The sequence below is a fragment of the Cuculus canorus genome, chromosome 1, assembly GCF_017976375.1.
Source record: "Cuculus canorus isolate bCucCan1 chromosome 1, bCucCan1.pri, whole genome shotgun sequence".
Taxonomy (NCBI): domain Eukaryota; kingdom Metazoa; phylum Chordata; class Aves; order Cuculiformes; family Cuculidae; genus Cuculus; species Cuculus canorus.
The window spans coordinates 15,628,353-15,648,214 of NC_071401.1; the positions used below are offsets into that span (position 1 = coordinate 15,628,353).

A 19,862-nucleotide genomic window follows, 5' to 3' on the forward strand; every position below is an offset into this window, starting at 1 on the left:
GATGTGCCCTGCTCCAACCAGAGCCATGCTGCCTTCAGCGTAAGCCCACAGATCCCTCCCCACAGCTGCTCCTCTGTGAGCTGCAGGGGCTTGGCTTGTCACAAGGTCTCCCATCAGCACGAATGCACAAGGGCAACCTTCAAGCAGCAGATGCAATAAACTACCCTATTTGATTAAAGTCCTTTAATTTGTATAGGATCAGATGACAGTACTGACTTAGAAGCCACAAGACCAGTGACTGCGAGATATGGTTTTCCAGCTCTGTGATGGTGTGCCCACTAAAGAATCTCACTCCTGAGTACACGGCCAGCAACTGCTGGTCTATATGGATATCAGTGTTTAAAAATGGGAAGCAACAGTACCAGCAATGCTGTGGATGCCTTTACAGTCCACGCAAAGATTGATTTTGCATGGCTATGGGTGATGTGCAAGAAATAAGTCACTGTTCATATAAAGGAAAGAAACTTCAGGTGGAAAAAGGAACCAACTTTAGAAGGGCTCCAGGAAAGCAAGCAGGTTGTCAAATGCTAGAGCAAATCTTTTTTTAAAACTGTTGCTGTGTCTGGTGAATACATGTTCATTTGACTGCTCTACTCTTGGGCTGATGAGGCTTGAAACTGTAATAAGGGGGTGGCACTTCTTCATGAGAATGAATGTATTTATTATCCTCAGAGACTTCAGAAATGCTGGATTCTCAATCATCCATTAACTTGCTTTTCAGAATGGTTCCACCCTTCCTTTCAGCTTTTCCTCTATTTTTACATCCATTTAGCACGAGTGGGCTGGAATAGTTTCATGGCAAGGCAGCGAGTGATGGGATACTGGCGGTAATGTGGGATGATCAGTGTAAAATGGAAACCTAGCCCAGCCTCTGGGGTCCATGCAACCTCAACATGCATTTTCCAATCAGGATGCTCATCCTTCATAATTCTTAAGGAGCAGCATGCAGGAGAGGTTTGGGTAGAGCTTGCCATGGAAATGCATGCAGTCACTGTGCTCAGTTCACCTATTAAATGGTTCTGCATGATTAGGGAAGAAAGAAAAGTTTTTGCCATCCTTCTTGCTGTAGTTACATTTGTGAGCTGGCAAAACGATATTCACCTATGTTTGTATAATTTTAAATGTTAAGCATAAAAAGAAATCAGTTTAGGAGGGCTTCAGCTCTGTCCCCCCTGAATTGGAGCCTGCTTCTGGACATAGGTTTGATTTGAAAAACTCTGTGAACTGGGGAATGTAAATTCTGAGCTATGAAAGTAGTTTCAGTATAACAGATCTGCCTTTTAAGATGCACGATGCCAAATTTAGCTGGGGGGTAAGTGAAATCTAATGGATGAGATGTGTCTTGATATTCTAGTACCAAGTTTTACCCAAGTTCCACCTGAGGGATGGTAACATCTTAAAACACGCTGACAATCTCATGTACAATGATTTGATCATACCTGTGACATCCTGAGAGCCTTCAGTCTGTAAGTCCCTTGTGACAAAGGGCTTCTGGCTGGTAAATCAAGTGTCTGGTCTTGGAATTGTTGCTCACTATTGACTTTGGTATGGCCTTGTGTCCACCAAGGCAGCTGGACCCGTAAAACGAGCAGCCTGGTAGTGGTGGGATGTTGGCTTGTGTGACAGGATGAAGCTAGCCATGAACACTTGAAGTGACAGGGAGGGAATACTTGCCCTGTATCAGGCAACTGTGTTATATGAGGTTGACTACACACCTAATTTAGGTGCCTTATGTAGGATAAATCTGGAGCAATTAATCTTTGATTTAAGTAAGTGATGTTTTAAATAGTTGCTATTGAACTGGGAAAGTCTATAAAATGCCCTGTGTAAGCAGTCATTCAGAGGTCCCCTCCCTACCTCCCACGCACCAAGAGATATTCCCTGGGGGATAACTTCCCCAAGGGCAGGAGGAGGTGCATGGCTCAAGCCCTGAGCTCTGCAGCTGTGCAAGTAGCAAGGCAGGCTGAAAAGGCACCCCTCTGGATGGAGAAAGGCTCATGCCATGGGTGAGCAAGTTTTGTTTACATCTCTGCTGCATGTCATTTCCAGGATGCTGTAGCTCTTCATCTCTGAAAGCTCAGTTTCCAATGCAGGATCAGTTCCCAGTTTTCCTCCTCAGCTATTTTCTCCGTGCCCCCCAGTCATCACGTAATTGAGTGCATTTTTTCTGCTGCCAGTGCTACTGGCAATCAGCATTTGAGAGCGTTGCGAAAAGTCTGGCTGGTGAAGGCTTTGACGAAGCTGCTCCAGGAAGCCTACATGATGTCTGATCTCTAGTTTCTCAGCGCTGGGGTAATTCCTCAAGTACTGAATTTGCATGTTTGTGTCACACAATGTGACTCTTCGCAAGAATAAATTCCTGATCAATCTAAAGAGAATGGATTTGCAGTAGCACAAATTTGAAGATGTGAAGTTTCTCATGTGTCTGTCCTGAGAAGGTACTCATAAATACTATTTTTGAAGAGTTTCTGAAGTCTAGGGAACAAAGAATGAGAAATGGTGAATGGGCTTAAAACATAACCTGAAAGTATTTTGCACATGAGACTACTTTGGCTTCATATGGCTGACCTGAAGAGAGGATCTTAAAGACAAAATGTTCTTAGACATGTTGCAGCTACAAAGTTATCATTCAGCAGAAACAAACCAGCTTACAGTATTTTAGGGCTTTAAAATGGAGAAGTAGTAAAATGGTTCCTTGAATTTAGTGGTCTTGAAGCAATGAATGACACAACATGAAAAGTTTTGCATGGCTGCCTGGGTTTGTAATCCATTAATGTTGGTAGTTAATGAGCTCTTGAGATAGTACATCAAGTGTCTGAGCAACAGTGAGCTGGAGTGCTTGGTGGCGGTGGTGCGAGTTAAAGTTTTCTAATACCTTGCTCTACAGTTAGATAAGGGACTTTATTATCTGTCCCTGTAAAAATCCTTATGATACAGCTGCTATTACGAGTGTATCACTGCTCAAGACTTGCTAGGAAAAAGAATGAAGAATATTTTGTCTTGTAAATTAATTTGACTGCTTGTAGCAATTTAAGTCCTAATCAGATAATGGCCAACAGAAACTATTCTTGAAGAATTAAATGGCACATTTTGGAAATCAGTGTTGTAAGTGACAATTCATTCATGCGGTCACTAGTGGAAGGCTGAAACAGAGTGTGAATACCCGGTCATTGGAAGTGTTCAAGTTGAGGTTGGACAGGGCTGTGACCAACGTGATACAGTTAAGAAGTCCCGGCCCATGGCAGAGGGGGGTTGGACTAGATTATTGTCAAAGGCTCCTTCCAACCAAAATCTTCTGTGATTCTGTGGATGCAGTTTGCTCGTTTCTGGCAAGGATGAGCAGGGTATGTTAAAATCTCCTTTAGAAGAAGCAGACAAGTAGGGAGGAAATCTTTGAACTGGGTCTTCCCCTCTAAAACTTGCTGCAGGTGCCTTTTCCATGGGGCTTTAATGTCACTTTGCTCCTCATGCAGGGTCCTCTGAAGCCTGGTGGTACCAGCCTCCAAGGTGTCACAAGTCTTTTTCTGGTGTCTCACGGCAGGGAAGAGCTGGAGCTCGTTTGCACTGGGGGCTGGGTATGAGTGCCCTGAATGCCAAATGCTGAAGCATAGGGAAGAGAAGAACAAATCTAATCCTTCAACGAGTCCAAGTAAACTCTTCCCCCCCATCTGCTGCCTATTCAGTTCTTTACTCCTCTTCATCCTACTGTTAGGCTTTTCTCCGAGGGCAGCCCTTTGCCTGATAACATCTCTGGGTTTCTCTCCTGCCCTCTCGTTTCTCTTCAGTAATCCAGTCTTTTTTTGCTGTACTTACGTACAGAACAACCACAGCAGCTGCGCAGGAGCTCGGTACCTTGGGACCAGGAATAAACTATCCCAGAAGGCTGCCCGAATCGGAAGAGCTTTCTTGAATGTCCCATCCAACCATTTCTTGTCTCATGCGGAAGAGGTCTGTGGTGAGCTTGTGTATATGGTTACACATACATCTGGCTTGATGTAAGCAGTAAAATATATATAGCTGGAAATATAAGCTAACTGCTTTATTATGAGCGTTCTGAGTGTAATCACAGAGCCTGAGCTAAACAAACACACTTGAAGGCTCTGTATACTACTCTCCTAAATTATTTCATGAATTCCTTTAGTAGTGCATCTCCTAAAGCCATGCATGTTAAAAAGAAAGAGCAGGTAGCTGGGACTCGTAGCCTAAAAGCCATTAATCAAAAGCAGCAATGCACCAAAGAGGACAAGCGTGAGCAGAGCTGGAAATAATGGTATAGAAACATTTAGAAATACATGAAAAATTAAAGGCGGCTTTAAAATACCTACTTGATGTAGCCCTGTGTGCTCTTTGCTTTGCACAGTCAGTTATTGCATCATAATTTTTAAAGCAGTTCAGTTAGTGCTTCTCGGAGCTGGAGTGCTGTATATTTTCCTTGGGGAGAACATTAAATGAACACTGGCTTTCCTACTCCTATTGATTGTGGAGATGATATTAAATTAAAATACAGCAAGAAAACAACTTTTGATTTCTTCTGCGAGGAATCTAATAAATTCCGTTCAATATGTTTTCATCTCATTTTCTTTCCTTCTGCATCATTGCTGTAATAAGGTCCCAAGTCCCAGGAGAGACAGGGTTCCATCACATGCAGATCTCTACAAGTAGAAAGTAAAGGATATTTTCTTCTTGTCCCTGATATTTTCATGTCTCCAGCAGGAAGCCCATGAAGATTGGCAGCACCTAACATAAAACAAATGGGTTTGGCTCACTTGCTTTTGTTTTTGATTCAAGGTGAAGAGGTGAGACCGACATGGCAGGAGGGGAACAGGGTCAGCAGGAGGACCAAGGACTTACAAGAGGTCTCTTAGGGTATCCAGGGGGAAATACGCAGCAGGATGCCAAATGCTTTGGTGCTGTCACCTCTCCTCAGCTCATCCCTAGTCGTTAGATCCAGGCTTTGTCTTATACCCCAGGGTATAAGAGACATGGAGACCATTACGGAGATTGCAGCTTTTGCTTTCTGGAGGAAGTTTGCGGTCACTTGGGGGATGAAGAAGAGCCAACAAACATAAATCTTAATGGCTTAAAACCCAATAGATATAAAAAGTCTCATGTATTTTAAACCCAGTGGGTTTTGTGCGCTGAGAATTTTCAAGCATGTTTCCCCTGGCACAAATTGCCCCAGGTTCTGCTACTTTCTTATCTTTTAGTATGTCCAAAAACAGGAGCAAACCACATTAATTTCCCTGCACCTTTCCCATCTCCAGTTCCCCTTATATAGAAAGGACAGGTTTTCTTGCTGGAGGTCAGCACTTATCAAAGTTTATGAGATCAGAGTGGAAGATAGACTAGAGCAGGGCCGACTGCATCTTTTTGTATCTGAAGCTATTAAAGCTTCCTTGATAGAAACAGTATTTATCTGAAATGAAATTATTCTTAAAATGGCCATAACTTTCTCTCAGAACAAAAGATACCACAGTAAGCAAGATGCAGTCCTACCAAGCAGAAGTTAAACCTAAAAAAAGAGAAAGAAAACCTAAATATATGATTGTCCCCATCTGCTTGAAATAACCGTGAAGTCTTTCAGTAATGGGCTGGATGTAAAAGCTTACCCAAAGCCACAGTTTTCCTGTGGTCTGAAAATGATCTGATTTATTTCAGGCTTGTTTTTTACATATAAACCTAATTTTGACAGTTTTGGTCTGAGCAGAAGAGAAGAGTTTTCTTGTTGAATTCGGTAGTGTGTGAATTCTGGTGATACAGGGCATAGATGAAACATTTGCTGCATGTAGCCACACAGAACTACATTTGTCATAGCAGTTGACTTAAGCACTATTAGCTAGGAACTATTATTAGGGACTATTACTAAGGACTACTGCAGCAGTTCAGGACTTATTCGGGGCATTAACCAGCAGCAAAGACCAGAAGAACCTTTGTGTGCCCCAGGAGACTGTCATCTAGATCCCATCCTTAGCTGATGAGCAAGGGACTTCCCAACACCATGGCGCACACACACAGCCAACTGCTACTGAACCGTATGTCAAGGAGATAAAACTCAGTGTAGAAGTGCACTTGAGAGAATTGTAGGGAAAATACGCTTTGTGTGGTCCAGAAGTGAGCTGGAGTCGGTTTAACACCTCTAGCTATGTTGGTCAGGAGACAAAGTAGGATCATTGAGCTCAAGCACGCAGTGGGAGGACCCTGGAGCAATAAATGTACTCCAAAAGAAACGGTTATCTTCTAATGAAGTGGAGAGTAGGCAGGGATATTTCTGATATAAGATCATTAATGTTCTGCTTGCAGTCACTGGATCTGCAAATAACTTTCCAATGAGGTTCTTGATTGCTGAAAGGCTGTGTATATTCCTGAGTATGAGGACAACATAGTTTTATGCAGCCTAAAAAAAAAAAATAAATCTGTTAAACTGCTGCTTATCCAACATTAACTACAGCAATTTTTAATTAACCTGATTTAGAAGCCAAATATATCACTGATGAAAATGAGAGGGTAGAACATACAGTCATTTATTCCAGTACAGTGGTCATGATTGTTGAATTAGGTTTATTCAAATGAACCTCAAAATTTTGCCGCAGTAGTCGGCTGTGTGCCGGATGCCAGGTTTTAGAAATCTGCAAATAGTCGAAGAGCGGTGAGCTCTGGGTCATGGGAGGGAGAGATTGTGATGTGTTAGTCTTGCTGCTCAGAAGGGGGGAGGAAAGACTCACACTTGCTTTTATTTAATAAACAAAAAAAAGGATGAGTGCATGAATCGACTGCTAATTACCTCTTGCCAGCCTTTGCTGGCAACCAGCAAACAGCGTCAGTGGAGCTTGGCGTGGAAAGACTCTCCAAGGGTCATTTTGTCTGCTGTTGTGTTGGCTTTGCTCTGGGACAATGGCCAATGAGATAAAACAGATAAACCAGGGCACGGCCATACTGGAGAAGCACAGCAACGCCAAACTTTCTGCCAGCAATGGAAGACGAACATGTCCTGTTTGGTCTGTTGTAAGAATTTATGCAGGAGCACGTAAGAAGGAATGGAGTTATTCAAGTGTTACCATTTTCAGTCGGGAAGAATTCCAAGAAATGGAAGTAGGGCAAAAAGCAAAAGGAAAGTGGAGCAAACTGAGGTGCAGAGGTTGTCGTCTGTGGTCTTCATAGAGGACAAGAACTTTTAATGAAGTTAAGACATTGGTAAAAGACATCTCCATGGCATGTGGGTGCACATAGGTGACTTGGGTCCACAGTCTATGGTGATTTCCTATCCAGCTTGCTAAGCTTCCACATAGCTGACTGCTCAGATGATTTACCTTGAACTCCCTGTGACCGATCCAAGTGAAGATGATGGAAATTTAAGATACTCTGCAACCTTTTCTAAAGTGCCCATTATAACCTCACACAGCTTCAAAGGGTGCGAGCTGCCATGCATGTTCCTTCCAGGTGGCCTGGCAGGTAATTGGCTCCCTCCCAGGAATGGCAGTTGTGCAGCCATGAGTGAATATAAGAGCTGGCATGTTCTCATGCACCATCCCTACCTTCCCTTTAGCAAGAAGCTCTGGCTAATGGAACTGCTGAGGACTCAGGCTAGGTGATGAGCTCTGCTGTTAGAATGCAAAGTGCTACAATGATCAAGCTATAATGGGTGCAAGGACCCAAGGAAAATCTTTCAAATTTAGCTGTGCCAGTGTTTTTTTGTAGCTGAATTTCGCATTCAGTGCATGCATTTTCTTAATAGTTCTCTTCAGAATGCATTGAACATTCTTGCATTCAGTATTCTTGTTATCGTCATTTTCTAGAGGAATAAAGATGAAATATTAACGATGTCACATATAAGTCTATAGAGCACATTCATAGTCCTTCCTATGCTCTGGCCAACTGAGAATACATCTGTGCTTTGCTTTTCACCTGTGCTGATGGCCTCTTTGCTTTCCAGGGATGAAGTCTTCTCTTGCTGCTGACAAAAGTGTAATTTCTCTTTTTTTCTCATTGCAGGTTATCCGACAGGCTATCCCACTGCTGCTCCAGCCTACAACCCAAACATGTATCCAACCAGCAGCCCTGGCTACGCTCCAGGTAAAAATCTGTGTGTGGAGATGAGATTGGGCATGTTGAAGCATGCAGGTGGATTTACCTTTTGCTGCTCAGTGTACAAATCCCGACAGTTTCCGTGTACTTGTCAGCAGATACTTTCCAGGGAAGGGGCCTGCTTTAAGCATTTACCTTCCTAACTCTACCATTAACTTCACAAGCTCCATTGGGAATATTGCTCTATGTTGCAAAGTACTTTTGAGCCATGAATTATACCTTAATACTAATCCCAGGAATTTTACAGTCCTCATCACTGTGATACCTGCACACTGATGGCTTTGAATATTTTCTGAACACTGCATGCTCTCTCACCAAGATTGCTTTTCCCTTCCCTTGCTTGTCCTTCTCTCCTCCTTCCATGTCATAGATGCAGAAATGTTGGCAATTGTGTCTGGATCTCCCATGTCATGTCTTTACTGTCCCCCTCTTTCCCATGGCCCTCATGGACTCTGGGGCTATCCTAATATCTTCTTTCCAGCTCCTGCCCTTCACGCTTCCCTAGAATGGCTATTACAAAGAGGCAGCAAGCTTTTCTGGCCAAACTCAGGAACTCTTCTACCTTAGCCTTGATGTGCTGGTTATCTTTGACAGCATGAGCTGTGCTCCTCTCTGTAAAATCTTGGTTTTCTTTAACTTTCCCAGTTTGACCAGTCATTTTCTACCTCTGCTGCAGCATGTCCATTGGGACATATTTGTCATCTGCCCCTTCCAGTTTTCCGTGAAAACTGGACCAGGCTCTGTCCTTCATTCCCTTCTCCACTACTCCCCATCTATCTCTGAGAAACATTACTTGCAGGTACAACGTCTTCATTTTTCAGGGAGGTCTCCATTTTTCACGACCCACATGATTTTTTGCATCCTCCATTGCAGTCCCTCTGAACCATTCTGCCAGCCGGGCTGATGGGGACTGTGTTTGTCCTCTATAGCTCAGTCCTTTCCCTGCAGCCCTACTCTTTCTGCCGTTTCTGATCTTGGCAATTTCTCCTCCATCCTTCCAGAGAACTGGTACAAAGATACTTTTCCTAGTCCACTGCTTTAATCATTTCATCCCTCTCTTTGCCTCCCTCTTGCTCATATCCAGCCCAGGCCAATTGTCTTTTTTAAAAGAAATAACTGTTCAATTTTGGTTGTCCAGAGCCTTATTGCTCTTTTGGGCTTAGTGATGCCTGTCCTCTTCACCTCTCACCTTTCCCAGCGAGCATCTCCCTTATCCCTGCTGCTCCTCTCCCCTCATCAACCGCAAAGCCATTCCTCATTTGAATTCCTCCATTAGCCGTGATCTTTTTTTTTGACTGAAGCTCATGACTAGATTGCCAAGCTCCTTCCCCTGCTGCTGTTGAGCACCATCTCATTGTACCCCCCTCCTATCTGTTTTCCTTGGTCGTTGCTTGGCCAAACCACATACATGTCCCCTTGGCTTGGGTTATGTTGCTCTGTGGATGCAGAGAAGGGTGTGGACAGGGGAGGAAACGCACAGGTCTGGGGCCTTCCCTCATGTCTGAAGAGGAGAGGAGAAAACCGTCAAAGGACGTGGGTGGCATGAATACAAACCAGTCATGCCCTGCCAATTACTTTGAGGTTGAACACCTCATCTACATGAGGTGGGGAGGCAGGGGAATTGCTTATAGCCAGGAGCTGCAAAGCAAGTTAATTATGGGAGCTGCTGTCAAATACCTTCCAACAAGGATACTTCTTATTCCAGAAGAAGGGGGTCTTCCACTGTTTCTAAGTCAGAGAAGTTACTGTGAAGCAGGAGTCATGGAGTGATTACCACCTTGTCCACAAGGAGTTGCCTTCACCACAGCATGGACTAATGAGGTTCTGTGCTTAATGAGAAATATTTGAGTTGCTCTGCTGAATCAATCACTTGCTTTTTTTATGCTTTCAACCCCAAACTTGAAACCTTTATAGAAGTATTTTTTTTTTTTTTAGCTAAAGACTTATGTTAGGCCCCTACACAGGAAATAATTTAACTGAAGTCAATCCTACATTTAAGTATTTTACTGAAACCAAACCTTTGGAAGGACCAAATGACCTTGAGTTTTTAAAGCATGGTTAGCTCTGCTTGGAGCAAAATTACCTGGGGGATGAGATCCTCTTGGCATGACAAAGGGTGATAGAAACCCAAGGGCTAAGTACCGGTTTCTAAATGTAACTCTTATCCAGAGTGAATTAAGTGAAATGAAGTATAAGATAAGGAAAGCACTTATTTAATGGCAACCTTGATATCTTGTTGCCTAGAGAAGTTGTGGATACCACATCATTGGAAAGTGTTCAGGGTCAGGTTGGCTGAGGCTTTGAGCAACCCTGATGTAGTGGAAAGTGTCCCTGCCCACGGCAGGCGGGTTGGACTACGTGATCTTTGAAGGTCCCTTCCAACTCAGACCATTCTGTGATCAGAACATTATATATTAGTTGTGGCATTTTTAGGCTATATCGTGTTATCAGAGTGTTTTCTTACATGGATACAGTCACATAGGTCAAATGCAACAATTGGCAGTGTCTGAACTGTGATTGGAAAAGCATTTCTGAAATCAGGACTGTGCCTTTTTTCATGGTTTTTATGAAAACGGCCCGAAAAAATCTCTTACTCACTCATTTCCAGGAACACATTGGAAGTGAAAAATAATATCTCGCTCTTCATTTTGACTTCATGGCTTTTTCATTGGCCGAGATGTTTATTCTGAATGCTTCACCTCAGAAGAGCTGCAGGATTTTAAAACTTCTGAATAAAGCTGTCTTTTCAACTAAGTGTTCAGTAGTCATCAGAATGAAATAGATGCTTGCATAATGAATACAAAGCTGGACTTTGTGGCAGTCTTGCTAAACCCTTTCTCCTTTGAATTGCCAAGTTTTTAGTCTCCTGGTTGTCATAAAATCAGTGGATCCCAGGCTCGGGAACTTTCCAAGGCTGATGAAGCAGGAATGAGGGTTTCATTGCCAAAACTTTTGGTGCTGTCTTCTCCACATCACAGTTTAAATATGCTGTTATTTTGCAAGGTTATTAAATAAAGCTGTTTACTGCAGATGACTCTGTGAGGGATCTGTTGTGTTTTGTTTGGTTTTATGTGCTTCTGGTAGGGTCTTTAGCTTTATTTCTTCCCACTAATAATCTTAACGTAATATGAAACAAGTTTTGTTCCCCTAGATGTGTGCTGGCCACCGTAAAATTCCCCTGAAGGATATAACACTGAAAGAGTAAAATTGAAAGAACTGCACAGCATTAAAAAAAAAACCCATAAATTTATTAGTGGTTTGTCCTGCCAGAGGCTGGCAATGTCCTCTCTGCTCAGCCAGGGATGTAAATACAGCTGTGTTCCTCCGTATTGGCCTGGACGTTATAAAACATCTCTTGTCCCCAGTGATTGCCTGTGCCTTACGGGAGCTCTGCCACTCAGTGGGGAGATGGCCATGGGGACACCCAAGTGAGAAGGGCCACCAAATCACTGTGGGATGAGGAATTTTTGGGAAGCCCTTGGGAGGCTGGAGTTCCTATTAGAAAACAAATTGAAATAACCTCCAGAAATGCTGCATTGATATCCAAACAAAATACTTTTCAAAATCTTGATGAAATCTGCACATTCCTCTGGAAGGGTTTTATTTTAGCTCAGTTTAATTTTCCAAATTAAAAAGAATAAAAAAAAAAAAAGGTAATTTTCAAATATTTTAAACAGCTCCAGCAATTTTTAGGGAATTTATTTAGGGAAGATTTGGTTCCCTTTAGTGGTATAGACCTCAGGTCTCTAAGCCTTCTAGCCCAGGCCTCTCTGTATTCAGTGGAGAGAATGAGAGACCTCCCCAGAGAGACATTTAGCCTATCTTAGGAGATGGACTCCCCATGCCTGCCTGTCTGTCCTGCCAGGAGAGCTTGAGATCAGTCCTGCCTGGGGTGTTCTTCATGTTCATGAGGAACAGGAAGCCAAGAAGGCTTTGTAGATGCTCTCTCCAGTAACTGATATAGTCAAGATACCCTCAGAGAAGGACACCTCTAGGATGATGTTTTATAGAATCACTTTTTTTTGGCATAGGTTAGGATAGTAGGAGTAGATTGAGAATTGGGACCCACCTGGCATGTAAAAGCATAGGTCCTGCAATGGGCCTCCTTCTCTGGAGCAAAGAAGTTGCTTGCGTCCACAACAAAAACAAGAAAGAAGTGGATGCCCCAACCCAGATGGTGAAGAAACAGTCAAGAGGACCAGGAGAGAACAAGGAAATGCAAGGGTAACCCTGGTAATTGGGGTTTGCACAGGCAGGCAGTGAGTACCCCTTCTCGAGCCCCACTGTTCCTGCAGGGGTATCTACAGCCTGTGCCCTTCACGCAGCAGAGAGGAGTCAATGAGGTCTGGATTGTCTATCTGCCCTGGTCTCTTCTCCCTGAAAATGGCCAAATTTTCCTTCAGAAGTTTGCTCATGATTGTTATGGAATAATCTGCCCCAAACCTTGTTAGTCAGCAGCTTTTATAAGCACAAAACCACAAAGACTTTGTTTTTCCCCTACCTTTGTCCTGGTGGCTGTGTCTGTGGGTGTCCTCTCTTTCATTAAAGATGCTCAGCCTCCCCCATGCATTGATTCTTGCTATGTTTTATTGCTACAATACTTTGCAGCAAGCAGTTCTGCAGATAATTTTAAAGCAGTGCAAATAATTGTCTGTTGCTTTAGATTTGCATTATGTGAAAGGGGAAACGAAAGCCCTGGTCAGTCTTCTTTGTGCCAGCCAGCCTTTTGTTCACTCCCCCAACGCTCCCTTCTGAAGTGCAATCCTAATCTTTACTGACTTGCTTTCTCTAAAAAAAAAAAAGTCCTCTGATCATTTTTGTCCCCCTTCGCCAGATCTTTTTGTTAGGCAGCTTAAGGCTCAAGTAAGAAAGCCTTTGCAGCTGTCTTGACATTTAAATTTCATTTCTCTGTTTATAATTCTTAAAAAATGCTTTTAATAATTTCCACATTAGAAATCTCCTAACGTCCAGAAAGCTGACAGGTCATTTTGCATTGAGAACAAAAATCTTCCAGTGTGTAACACAACACAGCTAAGCACTAAATTAGCAAGGAAATGGTGAAGATTAAAATTGGTGCTCCTCAACTCAACTCCTTTTGTGCAGAAACCTCCATCATGCGGCTCTTGAAATCAATGCAATTTAATATCACGGCAGGGTTTTTTTCCTCACTGTTTGGAGATTTATCTTGTAGGAGGCATGGTTCAGAGCCTTCAGCTTGTTCGTGTGCAGCCAGGAGGAAAGATGCATTCGTTGACTCTGCCATGTTCAGACCAGCGGCTCAGCAGCCAAGGATGCACAAGTGCCAGTTAGTGGAGAAAAAAACCCTGTGTGATGCCGTGAGTGAGGACAGCATCTATCAACATTATCTTTAGAGGCAGAGCAAAGGCTACAGAGGCAATCCTGGCTCAAACCTTTCTTAAATTTAGAGGCTTTTTCAAGCTACTTGGCAACTCCCTGCCAGTTTTTCTTGAATTGTGTTTTCTAAGATCCCAGTTTTGCTGCAGGCAAGATGCCACAACTCCAGGAAGCAGGCACAGGGTCCGCCACTCAGGACCTCCCAGCATTCCACTCACTGTCAGTGGTCACTTCTCTGTAGCAAATAGAGTTAAAGAGGGAAAAATAAGAGTTTTTGAGAGGCAACTAATGCAAAATAAGCTCCATAAAATATTCTGTCAGTAGGTACATGTGACAGAGCGGGCAAATGTCTTCAACTGTGTTACAATTGGACTCAATCTTATGGTTGGACTTGATGATCTTAAAGATATTTTCCAACCTAAATGATTCTGTGAAATGGAATTGAGTTAAAGTAATACTGTGGTTCAGTGGCTGAGTTAAAACCAGTCATCTGTATTGATATGGAAAGCGTTTACTCAAATTGAATCAGCTGTAGTCATACAGGAGGCTGGAAATAGCGCCACCACAAAGAACTTGCTGCTGGGGTTCATGCCATCCATCAAACACGCTTGAATTCAGAGAGGATCAGCTTATTTTTAAAAACTCTGTTTCTGGTACAGCAAACTAATTCTAAGTGTATTTTTAAGGAATTTTAGATGCTGAGCCTTTAGCTAACTCACTGCAGAATGCGATGTTGTATGTTCCCAGCAGAATTGCTGCTCTCAAACACATCCACTGACAAGGTGTTTCTGTTTCCAACCTCCTGAGGTTGGGAGGGAGTGGTGGTACATGCTGGCAGAAATTCTTTGGGTTCATTAAAAAAGCAGTCGCAAACGAAAGTTTCATCTGCTTCACTATCTGATTCTCCTTATGTAGATAGATCAGGTATACATGCCCCTTAATACTACTCGGAATAGAGGTTGAAAAGGATGAGAAGTGCATCCTTTGCTTGTTTCTTCTGAATTTGTGGGATGTAACGGGGAGCAAGCTGTCAGTCTTGAAAGGAACTGTTCTGTACCAACTTGATCTCCCTTTCTGGTCCACTCTAAAGGTGTTCCTCAAACAAGCTCTCTATGGTTAGGTGTCTCTTGCTCCAAACCTCCTGAGTTTTCCTTGACTTCCATGCAAAATCTTAGCAAAGATGAAGAATGCTCTCTGCTTCTGCATCCGGTGTTGTTCACCTCAAGTGAACCAGCAGTGGTGGTTAATTTTGAAAGTCTAGTTTTCAAATACCTGCCACTTATGTGCCATCTGCTATCGTACTTGATGAGGAAAGGAAAGTGGTAACTGGAACCAATCTTGTTTCCTGCTCCTCTCACTGACAGGTATCTGGTGAATATTTTCTAGTGTTTGAGCACCAAAAGGATGATAAATTCTTCCCCTTTTTATTTCAAGCCAACCTTTCCCAAGGCATAGATAACAGCTGACCACTGGATCACTTGCAAAGCTCAGCCAAAGAAGCCCTGCATCGAGCAAGGCAGTAAATTTCTTTCCATCTCTATTCCTTGAAACAACGCAAGTTTCTGCCTTTTGTGACTTTCTGGTTGCGTTTTTCCATATTTGTTAGAGGGAGAGGGACAAGGCGGGCTACAAGATCACTGCGAAACACTGGAATTGCAAACTCTGATGCTTATTTAGGACAGTGTTATTTAAAAAATTTATTTTCAAGTGTATAAAAATGAGCACCTAAATCACTCTGCTGCAAAGACACGAGGCATGCCAATTTAAGAAAAATAAAAAAGTCTATCTTCATTAAGCTTGGTTCATGTTCCCTCCTAGGCATTCTGTCTTCCTGAGATGGTTGTTTAGTTTTAACTTCCTTCATTAAAGCATGGCTTTTTATTTTCCTGAAAGTAGGGCACACACTTTTTGCATGGAGGCTGGGTTATGCTTTGGCTGCATTTATTAATAATGCAGGGGAGAATAATGCTATGCATCCATTACTTCATTGCCCTTACAGAGAACAACAGATATTTCTAAAATCAGGCTCAGAAATTAGGGGTCTCTGTGGGGATGTTGTGGGACAGGATGGAGGCTCCTATCCTCCATTCCTGCTTCGGGGTCCTCCCCGGAGGAAACATTGCTCTGAAGAGGGAAAGCATGTTCTTTCTCCATTTAAGTGCTCTGAACCTCTGTAAGCACCCACCGAGTATTTAGTCACATAAGTGGGTCCCCCAAAGTGGGTATTTTGGGGTCTGGTAGGGTGACTATCCTGTAGAACCTTGCAATGGTTTCTAGGAACAAATGCCACCACTTTGAGACACTCAAGCACACACTAATGGGACTGCCTGGGGAATTAAGCTTATTGCAAACTTTCTGTAAGGCTCAAGGCCACGTCCATCACAAATAAGGTTGGTGGAGGGAAGCAAAAAATAAATATACCATATATACTGTATCATCTGACTCATCCTTTCATTGTGATTCTATATTCATGGTATTTCAGTTAATTGGCAGAATTTTCTTTAGGCATGTCTAGTTCGTATTTTTCTCTTTTTCCTTAAAATATGTCCTGAACGTAGCCACAGTGGCTAGAGGACCTTGCAGGGAGACAGGCCAGACCCAGCACTGCAGAGATCTGCGCTCAATTCAAATTGCTTGCCCAGTTCTCACCACTAGGTTTGCCAGGGGTCCCAACAGATAATGAATAAAAGCCAGAAGGCACTGGTAGAAGATCGACCTTAAATGGTATTAGAAAGTCATGGCTGGATTGTAACCTCTGTGAATTGTAGCTCTTGCAAGGGACCATGAGATATTAATGTCCCTAGAAGCCTCCTCGGTTCACCTTTTGTGTAGTTTTAAGTGATGGATTCTCTGAGGATCCATGATTTAGTGTAAAGAACATGCATAGCCATAAACTGCAAGCTCACAGCCATCTCAGACCCAAATTACCTTGATTTTTTCATAGGTCTGATGTTGAAAGGAAAAACCACTGAGGAAGGATTCATATAACATCTAAATAAATTGTCTCATCAGTCTTGGAGATTAAAACCTTTGTGAAATCCAGAGGCAAAAATGAATCTGAATTTGAATAAAAGTGTAAGTGGAAGAGTGTTTCTGTCTCAGTGCTGGGAATTAGCTCTCCAGTGTGATGTTCAGGAGTGCAGCGTACCATGGAAAATAGTTTGGAAATCCTTAATAACTCACAAATCTTTGAGAGGGAGCACAGGCTCAAAACAGAACATCATAAGTGCTTGGGTGGAGGATGAATTGCAGTCTGAATCTCTCACTTCCCATGAACCTGTTGGTTTTCTCCTGAAGAAGTTAAGCAAGGAGGAGCACTTCTGCACATCTCCAGCAGTGGAGCATGATCCAGCCACGTCTTGCATCCATAAACATTTCCACATAGCTGATGATTGCCAAGCCGTTCATTAAGGCATCACTGCTGGGTGTCCTCCATGCTCCTGTATTTCTGTCCCACACTAGGAGAGTGGTCTCATGAGTTTTGGTGGACCAACAGACCAGCAGCAGTGCTTATCTGCTCTCTCTGGCCAATGGTGTACAACGACTAGGACCGGTGGCATGGCTGGCATGGGCTGTGGCACCAGCACCGATTCCTCCTTGGCCTCCTCAGTCACTCATCCCCAGATTCCAACCCTGGGGCACTTCATCATCACCCAGTTACATCTTCATAGATATTAATGAAGAGTCTGAACAGACATGGAGGCATTGAAGGGCTTTGAAACATGTATGCTCTTGCCTTTGGGCTGCAGGAAGTTTTATAAGCCCTGACCAAGTCGTGAAGTCCCTTCTGAAGGGGTTGGCACTGAGCTCCCCAGGGTGTAGGAACTTGCTTGGCAGAAGAAGTTATGAAATGAAGCCTTAAAATGTTTTCACATGTACTCCTTTTGAGCCAATGGGGAGGATAAAGAGCCCCGCTACCTTGCGCAGGCCATGGTATCCCTCCCAAAGAACTCCTCTTTCTGCCTCAGGTGGCTTTGTCCGAGCTTGGCTGGTTCTGCTAGCAGAAACACTTCCCGGCCTACAAAATCATGCCTCGGTTTTTCTTTCTTGCCCGACGGTCCTTTTATTTTTATTCCTCGCCTTCAGAAGTCTCTTGAGTTTGCAGATCTGACCCAGAATCCCTTTACTGCATTTCTGAGGAAATTCCACCTGTCCCTAACACCACCTGAGCAAGGAGAGGGGTACAGTGGGGACATGTCCTGACTTCCAGAACTCTAGAGATCTTGGGGAATTCAGTAATATGGCTTAGAGAGAGCATGTCAACAATCTAGCTTCTGCATTCACAAAAAATACCTTTAAAGAAGCCTTTTTGACTCCAGCAGCTGCATCATTTTGCCTTCTTTACCCTCCACAACTTCACAGCAAAGTCTAATTGCTAAGTGGCTCGCTGAGGATCGATGAAGCCTCACTTGGTTGTCTTTTCTTAGTAGCTGGGTGTGTGAAATATGTACTGTGGTACAATGAAAACCTGGAGCTTATGTCTTTTATAATAACAGATAGAGCAGCTTGTTAAGCTGGTGAGCAGCAAGCTGTAATAACTGGCTGAGGCTTTCAAAAGATGTATCCACTCCATTGGGAGGTAATGGGACTTAAACCAAGGATGGTGAGATTAGTCTGGAACAAAAAGATAGGACAAATCCATAGTTTCAGGGAATCAGAAAAAGACCTCTTTAGCCTTTCCCAGAGGCACCAACTCTGGGAAGGAGGCTGGCTGTAGGCTTGTGTTGGTGGTCTGCCTTCTTGTAGATGTGCTCCAGAAAGCCTTTGATGTAATGGCAGTCCTTTGATGGGCGTTGGCAATGTGTTTGCATATAGGATCAAGGCATAGCCAGTGCTAGTTCATCATGCAGAGGTGCATTAGGGCAGTTGTTATAAGACCTTTTCCTCTTTTTTAAAATTGAAGACCCACAAAACAACTGAATTCTGTTGGTCTCCTCTCAAATCCCACAAGATTTGGCTCTTGACATTCTTCTGGATTATCTTACTTGGCTTTGCAAATACTTTTACACAAACTGGGATACAGGGCAACCTGCCCATTACTTCTGCTGACTCTCCTTCCTGGAGTTTCTAAGGACAACTTGACACTGTGATGGGACAGTCATAGCAACCAGTACCTTGTCCACTGGTGGTACCTGACATGCAAGGATCTCAAAGGGGTTTGCTGTGAATAAAATGCCTTGCGTACCAGGCTTAGCCCAGTTTGTGGCTGTTGCTGGTCCCTATGCACAGAGGTGACCAGTGGCATCTAGGGAAGGGATGGTGGCTGTGCTGGCTATGTCCCCCACATGTAGATTTCATGCAGGCTCACATGGCTCAGGAAACTGGTTGTTTGAGGTAGGTAACTGGTTTGCTGCAATGTACTGTGCAAACCATCGCTGCATGGGGAGCAGGTGGGGTGACAGGAACCCTAGTGTGAAATTCCTACAAATATTTGTCCTTAAAAGGGGTGGAAAAGGAAGAGAACAGCAAAGTGTTTCAAATGTGACATAAATGTGGGAAGTTTTATCTTCATTGTTCTGTGTGACACCTCTTCTCTGTCTCCACTTAAGCTACACTTCTGATGAAGCAAGCCTGGCCACAGACCTCCTCCTCCTGTGCCACAGACGGCACCTTCCACCTCCCGGTGGACACCGGAACCGAGAACAGAACTTATCAGGCTTCTTCTGCAGCATTCAGTAAATAAACCTTTTCTTCTGGGGTTTTACTTGGCTGGTTTGTGCCCATTTGCCTGCCTTCCTCTGGATTACTGGGGGATGGGTTATTTGGGATCAAGCCTGTTTGCAGTGGATGGGATCATACCTGTGCAGATGCACGTGTGTCCATGTGTCCATCCTTGGATGCTGAGTCCTGATACAGGTGAGGGTGCGCAGGTCTCAGGAGTCATGTGCTTCTGCATGTCCCTTCTGGGATGAAATTTTGCAGAGCTTTTGGGTTTTTTTCTTCTGAAAACCAGGTAGCATCCCTACTTCTTTCTGTTCGCGTGTGTTAAAACCATGAAGGAGCATGAAAAGGAGAGCGCTGACCCTCCTAGAACTCCTTCAGGGGAAGAAGTCAAGTGGAGAAGGGTGAAAGCCTCTCTTTTCACTTCGTGTTTTGTACCCAGGAGCAACCTGTGGTAGTGATGCTCTGTGGTTGAGCGGAATGGTATATGCAGAAAAAACAAAGGAATACTATTTCCCTAGAAGTGAAAGAGAGAATTCCAAAATAAAGCATGACTTTCGAGGAATCTGTATGACATTCCCACCTTTTAACTCAAACTGGCTGAGCAGAGGCAGGGGGAGGAGATGCTGCTTACAGGTCGCAGTCAAACAGGCTTTTCCAGGTGGAGTCTTGTAATTTCATCCTTTATGAGGCCAAATAGTGCCTCCAGGAGGGGTGATAAGCTCCCTGATAAGGCCTCCTGTGCATCCCTGGTATGTGGAGCA

General features: G+C 43.5%; 1 protein-coding gene across 7 annotated transcripts in view; it reads left to right on the top strand.

Annotated features, from left to right (window-relative positions):
- The window catches only part of FAM168A (family with sequence similarity 168 member A), a 221,546-nt gene that overhangs the window by 185,584 nt on the left and 16,100 nt on the right, over nt 1-19,862 (top strand). For 5 of the 7 annotated variants that reach the window (XR_008449071.1, XM_054061965.1, XM_054061931.1 and 2 more), the window contains 2 exons: nt 7,990-8,070; nt 18,987-19,112. Coding sequence is in view for 6 of the 7 variants with exons in the window: in XM_054061965.1 (XP_053917940.1) it covers nt 7,990-8,070; nt 18,987-19,112 (207 nt within the window). In the remaining variant the exon portion in view is untranslated. The remainder of the gene's footprint in view (nt 1-7,989; nt 8,071-18,986; nt 19,113-19,862) is intronic. The other 2 variants (XM_054061975.1, XM_054061954.1) reach the window with 1 other exon arrangement.